Genomic DNA, 12,120 nt, shown 5'->3' on the forward strand with positions numbered 1-12,120 from the left:
ATTGAACTAAACTGACTTTCTTCTATAGTGCAGGAGAATTCAGTGCATTTATTCTATCCTTGGACTAAGACTTTGTTCAGGATAGCATTATATATACTAATATCACAATTATGATGAAGACGGTTTCATTGGAGATTGTAAGATGTGTGTGTGTGTGTTTTCAAGTCTGACTCTTTGTGACCCTTTGGACTATAGCCCACCAGTCTCCTCTATCCACGGAATTTTCCAGGCCAGAATACTGGAGTGGTTGCCATTTCCTCCTCCAGGGGATCTTCCTGAGCCAGGGGTTGAATCGCAACTCTGTCTCCTGGGTCTCTTGCAATGGCAGGAGGATTCTTTACCACTGAGCCACCAGGGAAGCCCAAGATATGTGTATTGCCTAGCATATAATCACACATTGCACATTACATACACTCAGTAAATAGAGTAAATGTATACAATTTTAGGTTCAAACTTTTCCACTTGAAATATGAATAATTCCTTATTAAACATTCATTTCTGGTGCATTTCTCTAGCATAACACTTTTTTAGAATGACTGATACTAACAGCATAAGCCTATGCCATAATTTATTTAACCTTCAATGTACTGTGAAATACTTAGGAGGTTTTCCAGTTTTTTAAAGTTACAAATAACCTATCTGTAAACATTCTCATAATAAACTACATCTCTGATCCGTGGAGTAGATTCTTAGAAATAAAATTACTGAGTCAAAAGTTCTTAATATATATTGCCAGTTTCATTTCCGAGATTTTGCTTATGTGTACTTGTAATAACACAATAAAGGTGTAATTATTTCACTGCATATTGTTCAACCCTAAATGTATATATGCTCTAAAACTCTGCTAATTTTGTAAATTTAAAATGGCTACCTTGCTTTAGCTTGTTTTTTTTTTTAAAAAAATTTGTTTTGCAAACTTTTTATTTTGTATTGAGATATGGCCAATTAACAATGTTGTGGTAGTTTCAGGTGGACAGAGTAGGACTCAGCCACACATATACATGTATCCATTCCCCCCAGCCCAATCCCCTCTCCAACCCAGGTTGGCACATAACGTTGAGCAGAGTGCCATATGCTATACAATAGGCCATGTCCGACTCTTAGAAGAAAGTCAATTCAGTTCAGTTCAGTTCAGTCACTCAAGTTGTATCTGACTCTTTGCAACCCCATGGACTGCAGCGCCAAATGTCCCTGTCCATCACCAACTCTCGGAGCCTACTCAAACTCATGTCCATCCAATCGGTGATGCCATCCAACCATCTCATTCTCTGTCATCCCCTTCTCCACCCGCCTTCAGTCTTTCCCAGCATCAGGGTCTTTCCCAATGAGTCAGCTCTTCGCATCAGGTGGCCCAAATATTTGAGCTTCAGTGTCAGCATCAGTTTTTCCATTGTCTATTCAGGACTGATTTCCTTTAGATGGACTGGTTGGATCTTCTTGCAGTCCAAGGGACTCTCGAGTTCTCCAACACCACAGTTCAAAAGCATCAATTCTTTGGCGCTCAGCTTTCTTTATAGTCCAACTCTCCCATACATGACTACTGGAAAAACCACATCTTTGGCTAGATGGACCTTTGTTGACAAAGTAATGTCTCTGCTTTTCAGTAGGCTGTCTAGGTTTGTCATAGCTTTTCTTCCAAGGAGTAAGCATCTTTTAATTTTCTGGCTGCAGTTACCATCTACAGTGATTTTGGAGCCCCCAAAAGAAAGTCTCTCCCTGTTTCCATTGTTTCCTCATCTATTTGCCATGAAGTGTTTGAACCCATGCCATGATCTTAGTTCCTATTTTCTTATTTGACTGTTTTTTGAAATTGATTATTTTTTTCTCCTTATATGATTTTCCTTCCACTTCTTCAATTTAAGTTCTCTATCTCTAATCTTTTAATGGTTACATGTGAAATTTCACCATTCCTACCCAACTATGGTTAATAACTTAAATCCCCTTTAGAAAAATTCAAGGACTGCAGAATACTTCAACTTATCATTACACTTCCTACTTACACAGGGTTGTTCACAGTATTTTCAATACTATACATTTTCACCTTTACAAATTATCCATTGCACTTTCTGGGGAGTGATCTTTATATATGTTACCTCACGGTGCAGTTCTGGAATCCCTTTGTTTTCTACTACTTTCAAGATAAACCTCTAATCCCTTGAAAGTGCCAAATATGACCCTTTCCTATGTGGCCTTTTTACTTCTATAGACTTCTCACCTCCTCCTTCTAATTCTAGTACTGGAATATGCTACACTCTCATGCCCCTACCCTCTGCACGTCCAGTTTATGTTCTCTTTAGTTCTTTCCTTGACTCCTCCTTTGGGTTAATAGGTGATTTGGTTTTTTTCCAGCACCTACCTGGTGCATTTCTCTAGCATAACACTTAATTACACTGTTCAGCAATCGCTGACTCCTTATCTGTTAGACTGTGACGTGTCCTCTTCTCCACAGTTCCTAGCAAGGTGACTGCTAAGGAGGAGTCAACGGATGTTAGCTGTTTGAAGGAGAAAGCATTGCAACACTTCAATACCATTCACTCAATTAAAACTTTTCAAGCTGCTTTCAGTTTCACTTCAATTTCTTTTATTGACCCCTTTCTCTTCGCACTTTTCCCTCCCACCTACAACCCTTTCAACAAGCGCACCTAAAACGTCCTGTAGGTGCGGCTCAGGTTGTCAAGACGCACTCAGTCCCATGTAGGGATTCGTCACGTCAACGCGCTGACGTCACGCGTAGCGCTGACGTCCCGCCGTCAGGTCCACCCGCAGAGACTTTGGGATCTCTTTTTTGCCGTTAGTCGGGGCAGCTCGAATTCTGTTGGTGAGGAAGCGACGAATGCCAAAGGCGGGACCTCAAGGACTCTTGCTTCCCCAACGCAAGGTAATTTGCTTTCCTGAAAGACGCGCCGACAGCCGAGGGCCCGCCCCTGAGCGCCGGCCGCGGTCTCCCGGGGAACGGCGCTGTACTCTGGCTGCTGGGTGGGAACGCGCGTGCGCGGGGCGCGGCGTTCGCTGGGACCCTCGGTAACGGGCGTGGACGTTGATGTTGACAGAATGGCTCGCGTCTCCGGTGAGGACGAAGCGATGCTGCAGGCGATGTTGAGGCAGTTGTTCCAGAGCGTGAAGGAGAAAATCACGGGTGCTCCCTCCCTGGAGTGCGCCGAGGAGATCCTCTTACATCTGGAGGAAACGGATGAAAATTTCCACAAGTAAAATTCCTTTTGATGTCTTAAGCAAACAAATCAGTTGATCCAGAAAAGGTCAAAATGCAGTTGGATAAAAAGAATGTTATAAGATTGTTGTCAAAACAGCGTCCAAGTTGGAGATTTACGTTTTTGTTTATTTATTCAGATACCGAATTTATTTTTATTCTTATTTTCGAAACTTTCTGCTTCCCTTGTGTTTTTAATGACGTGACTGACATATCCTAATTATATTTTTTTCTCCTGGGCAGCATAGTAAATTATTGTAAATTATTCTTGTTCGCTTAAGAATAGTTCTATTACAAGTGATTTCTGTCACTATACCTCTAAAGCTTTGAGTTCACAAGATCCGTGTTTCATTGCTGATCTGATATTTCAGTGGCTGCACCAATTTTGGCTTCTGAGCACTGCAGGAATACGCGATAGATTAATTTCTTGTGGAATAGCTTTGTTGTTTGTTTATTCTTTGCGACCCCATACAGTGTAGCCCACAAGGCTTTCCTGTCCATGGTTCCCCAGGCAAGACTACTGGAGTTGGTTGCCCTTTCCTTCACGGGATCTTCCCAACCTAGGGATTGAACCTGCGTCTCCTGCTTGACAGGCGGATTCTTTACCACTCAGCCACCAGGGAAGCTCACGGGATATGGAAAGTTCCTACCAAGGGAGAAGGCGCATACTCAGAAGTCTGTGATACATGTCAGGGATATTAGGGATTTAGAGAAGGTACAGCGTGCTCTGGGTTGGGAGCAGTAGGTAAGAAGTTTAATGAGAGATCATTTGAGATAAATCTTGACATGTGTGTTTCTTTAGAGATGTGGATTTTTTCTTTTGATTTGATTCATATGTATAATTTAAGCCTTTCCAATGAAAATTTACCTCCAGGTGTCTCAATTTATTATTAGTAGTGATATTTTTAATTCAGTTTGCTCTCAAGAGGATGACGTTTAACATTTTTCTTGTTATGTTAGCTTTACTGACTTTTGGGTGCTCTGAAATTCTTGTCTGGAATTCCTACCTGCTTTTATGTGGGCATCAGGGGATCTTTGAGCCCATTTAATATTCTGTGCAAAAGTTTGTGTTTATTTGCAATTTTTTGGAGGAGAACATTACAGTTTTCTCCCGATTCTCAAGGAAGTTTTAAGAAGTGTGGGAGGAGTTTTTTGTTAATTAGTATTTCTGGTTATACATATGGTTTCTTTTGTATTTCCATGATTTTTTATTTCTTCATTAAATCCACTACTGATGGTTGATATTGCGTGATAAAATTCTTTGTTTTGGAGATACCAGAGACCAGCTTTTATTGGTTAGCTATTGATTCATTACTTAAACAGAAGAATATAGGAAAATTGCAACTTTATCAAATTCAGATTTGATCATTAATGTCTTTTATACTCATGTAATACAGATTTGGAGAAGGCAGTGGCAACCCACTCCAGTACTCTTGCCTGGAGAATCCCAGGGATCGGGGAGCCTGGTGGGCTGCTGTCTATGGGGTCGCACAGAGTCGGACATGACTGAAGTGACTTAGCAGCAGCAGCAGCAGCAGCAGCAGAAATACTGATTTGCCTCAAAGAGAACCACATCAAGCATTACATATGGGGTTTAATTTCTGTTTCTTAGTTCACACGCAAATACTTCTTTAAAATGTTTTTATATTATTGAGTTTTTGTTAGGATCGTATTCTGGGAATTTGTCTATTTAATCTAGATTTTCAAACTTATCTGTAGAAGGGTTTTTGTTAATATTCTAACATTGTTGACGTTTAGTTGCTAAGTCATGTCTGACTCTTCTGCGACCCCATGTACTATAGCCTACCAGGCTCCTGTGTCTGTGGGATTTCCCAGGCAAGAATGCTGGAGTGGGTTGCCATTTCCTTCTCCAGGGGATCTTCCCAACCAGGGATGGAACCCATGTCTCTTGCATTGCAGGTGAATTCTTTACCGTTGATACGCCAGGGACGCCCCTAATATCCTATTACTTTTTTGAAACATAAATGTCCCATTTTTTATTCTTTTTTTACAATTTGTGTCTTTCCTCTTTTGTTCAACTGTAACTAGCCCTTAGCTCTGATTTTCCTTTCTATTATGTATTTATTTTATAGTTTGTCAAATTTCTGCTCTTTTTTCCCTTCCTGGGAAACTTTAAAATTTGTGATGAATGTTTATTTAGCTCCTTTTTTTTTATGGTCAGTTGGATTTTTTAGTTTTTTTTTTTTTCCCATTTATTTTTATTAGTTGGAGGCTAATTACTTTACAATATTGTAGTGGGTTTTGCCATACATTGCCATGAATATTTAGCTCCTTTGTTTGCAGCTTTTCTTCTTTTTTTTTAATGTAAGCATTTAAGGCTACACATTTGCCTATAAGTATTGCTTTAGCTGTGTCAGTTTTTAAATGCTTTTCAAGTTAAAATTGAATCATTATGGTTCTTCTCAGCAGTGCAATTACTATTGTAATAATGTCAATTCATCTTCAGCAGTTTATTAGATTTAATGTCTGCCAACTAACTTGCATCATTAAGGTTTACTATTTGATTTACTTGTGGCCAACCTGGAAAAACCCAGACACAATCAAATTATAACAAGTTTGTAGTCTTAAAAGTACAATTTATAATTCTAAAAGTAGTTTGAGTCATTTGTAGTCTTCTTAAAAGTACAGATAACAGAATTCACGTGTTAGTTGCACTAGCCTAAGATCTGTGTCTTAGGAGGAAGGATGTCCTTATGAAGAAGCAAAGAGAAGGAGATGGTTGTGTTTGGTGTTTTCATAGCATTGTACAATCTTAGAGTTTGATGAGATCCTGTCAGTCAAGGTACTCATATCTTGATTTGTCTTTCTACTCACTGACAAACTCTCCTTGAAGTTTAAATGTCCTTGAGTCACTTAGGTATATGTTGCCACCCAAAGTGTTTCATATTGTATATCAGAATTATGTCATCCCATCTCCACTATCAGAAATTAGTTCCTTAAATCTGCCTGATGTTGTCCTGATGTATTAGCAAGAAAAATAATCTTATTAAATAGATTAACAGGGGAAACCAGTATCTCTAGGCTATTGGCATTTTTGTAAGATGATGATTGTTAAGAGAATTGAGTCCATGAATGATGGAATTTCAGGTAGTATAATAAAGTGACAAGGGGAAAATGCAGTCACTTGAGAAGTCATTGAATAGGCAGAACAGCCTTATTGAGATTTGCTCCACATGCAGCTGCCCTAATCTATGCTTTCCATAACCTTTAAAAAACTTTTAACTCAAAAGCGTACATGTTCTCTAAAAGATCCAGGCTTCCTTTCTTTTCTTTGAAACTGGCAGCTAGGATTTGAGCCTTGCAGGAGAGAAGAACAGTAGGGAAGAAGACATTGCTTTCATTATGCGTGTATGTATTATATAAATTTTTACACTCAGATTGACCTCCTATTAAAAAAAAAAAATCCCTGGTTTTCAGTCTTGACTACAGTAGGATTGATTGGAGTTCATTTAAAAAAATACTGATGATGAACCTTAACCATAAATGTATCAAAATTTCTGGGGAGTTTGGTAGAGGGGGAATGGTGGAGGCCTGGCCTAGTTATTTTTCATAAAAGCTCTCTCAATTCAGTTCAGTCGCTCAGTCATGTCCAACTCTTTGTGACCTCTTGGACTGCAGCACGCCAGGCCTCCCTGTCCATCACCAACTCCCAGAATTTACTAAAACTCATGTCCATTGAGTCAGTGATGCCATCCAACCACCTCACCCTCTGTCATCCCCTTCTCCCCACTTTAATCTTTTCCCAGCATCAGGGTCTTTTCAAATGAGTCAGTTCTTCGAATCAGGTGGTCAAAATATTGGAGTTTCAGCTTCAACATCAGTCCTTCCAGTGAATATTCAGGACTGATTTCCTTTAGGATGGACTGGTTGGATTTCCTTGAAGTCCAAGGGACTCTCAAGAGTCTTCTCCAACACCACAGTTCAAAAGCATCAATTCTTTAGCGCTCAGCTTTCTTTATAGTCCAACTCTCACATCAATACATGACTACTGGAAAAACCATATCTTTGACTAGATGGACCTTTGTTGGCAAAGTAATTTCTCTGTTTTTTAATATGCTGTCTAGGTTGGTCATAACTTTTCTTCCAAGGAGCAAGTGTCTTTTAATTTCCTGGCTGCAGTCACCATCTGCAGTGATTTTGGAGCCCAAGAAAATAAAGTTTGTTGCTGTTTCCATTGCTTCCCCATTTCCCATGAAGTGATGGGACCAGATGCCATGATCTTAGTTTTTTGAATGTTGAGCTTTAAGCTAACTTTTTCACTCTCCTCTTTCACTTTCATCAAGAGGCTCTTTATTTCTTCTTCTCTTTCTGCCATCAGGGTGGTGTCTTCTGCATATCTGAGGTTATTAATGTTTCTCCCGGCAATCTTGATTCCAGCTTGTGCTTCTTCCAGCCCAGCGTTTCTCATGATGTACTCTGCATATAAGTTAAATAAGCAGGGTGACGATATACTGCCTTGACGTACTCCTTTTCCTATTTGGAACCAGTCTGTTTTTCCATGTCCAGTTCTAACTGTTGCTTCCTGACCTGCATACAGATTTCTCTGGCAGGTCAGGTGGTGTGGTATTCCCATCTCTTTAAAAGCTCTGTAGGCGATTCTAATATACAGCCAGGGTTGAGAGCCTCAGAGTTAGAGCATGCATGCATACTAAGTTGCTTTAGCTGTGTCCAACTCTTTGTGACCCTCTGGGCTATAGCCCACCAGGCTCCAATGTCCATGGGATTCTCCATGCAAGAATACTTGAGTGGATTTCCATGCCCTCCTCCAGGGGATCTTCCCAACCCAGGGATCGAACCCACATCTCTTATGTCTCCTGCATTGGCAAGTGGATTCTTTACCCCTAGTGCCACCTGGGGAGCCTGAGTTAGAGTTTACTTACTTGCATTTCAAGGAGAATTGCTCACTAGTTAGCTCTCTATAAAATACTTGGCAACCCTCATGATTGTAGCAGTCTCTAATATAGGTGTTCATCTTTGTGGCCCTCTAATCTGGTATATTTTTAGTGTGATACAGAAGGAACACAATATTTATTGAATTGGCTTTATTTTTTGTTTTACAGAAGAATCTACCAATGCCTTTCTAAATTAGTGAACTCTAGTGTTTTTAAGCTGTTACTTCAGGAAAACATCCATTATATAGAGTGTTATCCCTGCATAGAGAAATCGCTAAGAATTGTATGTGTGCTTCAGTAATTAATTATGCATGTAGTAACTGTTCATCATGATTCAGGCAAAGTCCAGGTAGCCCAGTGTTAAAGAATCAGCTTGCCAATGAAGGAGATACAGGAGTTTGATCCCTGAGTTGGGAAGATCCCCTGGAGAAGGGCATGGCAACCCACTCCAGTATTCTTGCCTGGAGAATCCCATGAACAGAGGAGCCTGGAAGGCTACAGTCCATGGGGTCACAAAGAGTCGGACACAATTTAAGTGACTTAACATGCAGCAGGTACGCCAGAAACTAACACAACATTGTAGGAATTTGCTGACTGAAGCTCCAAGAAATTTAGGCTAGTTTAAAAGCCACCTGAGTACAGAATCTGTCTAGATCAGTGATTCTCTAATAACAGTCCTACGACCAGCTGCTTTGGCATTTGCATCAGAATCACCTGGCAACTTGTTAGAAATGTGAATTCCTGTGCCCACAGTGTACCTGTATTGAGGCTCTGAGAGTGGAGCCCAACAGTTTGTGGTTTAATAAGCCCTTCAGGTGATTCTTATTCATGTTATACTTTAAGAACCACTGATTTATAGGATGACTTATGAGGGCCATTGTATTTGTTTAGATACAGTTACAAAAATATGCACATTAATCTGTAGTGGGAAAGGAAAGTTATAGAGGAAGAATTTACAGAATTATAGCATTTGCTAACTAGTTAGATCTGAGATGTAATGGAGAAGATTCTTTGAGGCTATACACAGATATCCGATTGAAGGACGGTACCATTAACAATGATATGTCAGAGGAGAACATGGCTTGCAGCCGGTGGATAGGATGAAAGTTTTGATATAGTTGTGCTGATTGATATGATGATAAAACAAAGTAGCCTTGTCCAATAGGCAGTTAATATACTGGCTTACCTCAGAGATGTTGTATGTTTGGTTCCAGACCACTGAAATGAAGCAAGTATTACAGTAAAACAAGTCATCGGATTTTTTTGGGTGTTTCCTTTTTTCATATAAAGGTTATGTTTACATCACACTGTAGCCTATTAACTGTGCAGTAAAGTTGTGTAAATAAAAAGTACATACCTTAATTTAAAAATACATTATTGCTAGAAGTGCTGTCATCTGAGCCTTTAGCAAGTTGTAGTAGTAAAATCAAAGGTCTCTGTTGACAGGTTTCCATAACAAATATAATAATAATGAAAAAGTTTGAAATACTGTGAGAATTCCCAAAATGTGACAGAGACACAAAGTGAGTAAATGCTCTTGCTGCTGATAGACTTGCTCTGACACAGGGTTGCCACAGATCTTCAGTCTGTTAAAAACTCAAATAGCTGTGAAGTGCAGTAAGGTGCAATAAAATGGGGTGTGCCTGTATAGTAACAGGTGTGCCTTTATTCTGGGGAGACATTTTGGCTGAAGGAAGAGCTGAAGAAATCAATCACCTGTTTGTGTTGAATCTGAAATTGAAGCTATGGGAGTGAAGAATATCCTTTTTTAGGTTTCTTGTCTAGGAATGAAGTAGACATGATTGTTTCCAAATTTCAGATGAGAAAACAGATTTGTTCCAGGTCACTCCAGCTAGAGTTTACCAGCTGTTTTGACTCTGAGCTTGTACTTTTGCTGTAATACAACATGTTTCATAATAAATCTCTCTACTTGTCTTTTGGGGCCTGAACTGTCAATGGCAGGGCTGCCACTTACATTTCTGAAGCAGACGTGGAGATTCCAGGAAGCAGCAATGTGTTCAGAGCTGAGGGGAAATGGGCAGGCAGGAAATCTCAGTCAAAAGTAGTTAAAATTGAAAATGAGATCCCTTGGCTACCTGGGTAAGATGGCTGTTCCTTAGCAGACATACAATCACTTCATAAATATTAAACTGAAGACTGTATCCTGGGTACTATGATGGACTTATGTTGAAGAAAATTATTCAGGCTCTCCTTGAGCTTCTGTGCTACGTATTATATGCAAGGCTCTTTGTACAGAGATACATACAAACTACAAGTCTTGAACATAGTGGCATTTACAAAAATGACCTGTCCTAAATTATCTTTGTCATTTAAGAGACCAAAAAATCTTTTTAAACCATTTTGAATCATGATATTAATTACATTCATTGCTGTTTACTTTTTTTTAAAAACCATGCAACAATGTCTTTTATTATGAGTTTTTTAAATTATTTTTTCAATATCTCCATACATAGGCAAAAAAAAAAAAATTGTTAAGCCTATTAGAACTTGCAAACCTGATCACTGCATATAGAAGGCAAAATTATCCCTATAGCATGCTTAACCAGGAGGCCAGTTCATCTGCCGACCTCCAAGAACATGGAGATGAACATGATAGACAGACTGGCCCCCATCTGAACCTTCATTCACCACCATTCGATAGCCCTTCTTCAGGCCCAGATCAGCAGCACATTTCTTGCCAACAATCATCAAATGCCCAAGAAGACTTTCATCATCATCTTCTGCTGCAGAAATCTGGGATATATGTTTCTTGGGTATCACCAGAAAATGTGTAGGTGCTTGAGGGGAAATGTCATGGAAAGCAAGACACTGGTCATCCTCATAAATGATTTTGGCTGGGATTTCCTTGCGAATGATCTTCCTGAAGATCGTGTCGCCACCAGGCCGGGCGACCTGAGCCTTGGTGATCTCATCTGCCATCTCTGCCTCCCTCCCGAGCAGCTGGCCGGGGCTGCTTTTTACTTTTAGTAAATGTGTTTCATAAAATAATTACCGACTTTTGGAACTCTTGCCCTCTCATATTTGCTATATTGTTGTGAGTTAGCAAATGAATTTTAATGTTGGCATCAACCTAAGAGAATGAAGGAAAATGTCCAGTGTGTTGGATTTTCTGAGATACTCCTTTTTGTGAACATAATCAGACAAAAGCTGATTAGGTGAAAATTTAGGTCAGTTCAAGATGTACACAGTTACCAAATGTACAAAAAACCTCTGATGATTGGAGCTTAACCTTTTCCTATTTAATTCTTTTATAATTATTGTTATTCTAATGTGGTTTTCTTCATCAACTTGAACAATTATAAAAGCCTCTAACAACTGCTTTCCCTGTGCTTAAGCATCACATGCAAACCATAGCAAAGTGTGGAATGGTCCTAAACCGTTAAAGTTTGTATTGGTCCCGAAGTGTGCTATCCACCATTGTCATTTTTAAATGTGAATTTTGCCAATTTTCTCAGGAAAAAAAAAACAACAAAATTTTAGATTAGTTGAATGATTTGGGATGAATAACTAATTTAATCCTAGAGTAAGGTAAGAAATCTAATTATGTTACAGATCTTTTCTGTGCTAACATTTTTTCTGGTTATGGTTGATAGATGAATTCATGATATTTACTGCATTTATTTTTCAAATATTTGTTTCAGCTATGAATTTGTGAAGTACCTTAGACAGTATATATGCAACACTTTGGGGTCTATGATTGAAGAAGAAATGGAAAAATGGACATCTGATCAGAACCAGGGTGAGGAATTTGGCTATGACACAGTTGTACAGCATGTTACTAAAAGAACTCAGGAATCTAAAGAGTGAGTATGCCCACAATAGTATTTTAAAGTAGTTTTTCTCTCAACAGGGTTCCTTGAAAGCACCCTCAACCCATGTCTCCTGCAGTTTCTTTTTCTCCTAGCTGCCAGAACGATTCTTTAAACCAATGAGTTAGATCATGCCACTCTTGCACTCCGCTTTAAGTAAAAAGGATGG

The 12,120-nt window shown here is 39.3% G+C and overlaps 2 protein-coding genes across 8 annotated transcripts in view; one reads left to right on the forward strand and one right to left on the reverse strand.

Annotated features, from left to right (window-relative positions):
- Window positions 1-2,740: 2,740 nt before the first annotated feature.
- TBC1D32 (TBC1 domain family member 32) overlaps window positions 2,741-12,120 on the forward strand; it is a 179,601-nt gene continuing 170,221 nt past the window's right edge. For 2 of the 7 annotated variants that reach the window (XM_043889936.1, XM_043889942.1), the window contains exons 1-3: window positions 2,741-2,878; window positions 3,051-3,206; window positions 11,784-11,945. In XM_043889936.1, the coding sequence (XP_043745871.1) occupies window positions 3,052-3,206; window positions 11,784-11,945 (317 nt within the window). In that variant the 5' untranslated portion in view covers window positions 2,741-2,878; window position 3,051. Of the gene's footprint in view, window positions 2,879-3,050; window positions 3,207-11,783; window positions 11,946-12,120 lie in introns of those variants that run through there. The other 5 variants (XM_043889937.1, XM_043889938.1, XM_043889941.1 and 2 more) reach the window with 5 other exon arrangements.
- LOC122685308 (histidine triad nucleotide-binding protein 1-like) lies at window positions 10,562-11,086 on the reverse strand. The gene has a single exon (XM_043889943.1). It carries the CDS (start codon window positions 11,059-11,061, stop codon window positions 10,681-10,683), a length of 381 nt encoding a protein of 126 aa, XP_043745878.1. The 5' UTR covers window positions 11,062-11,086; the 3' UTR covers window positions 10,562-10,680.

This window comes from Cervus elaphus, chromosome 28 (genome assembly GCF_910594005.1).
Source record: "Cervus elaphus chromosome 28, mCerEla1.1, whole genome shotgun sequence".
Lineage (NCBI taxonomy): Eukaryota > Metazoa > Chordata > Mammalia > Artiodactyla > Cervidae > Cervus > Cervus elaphus.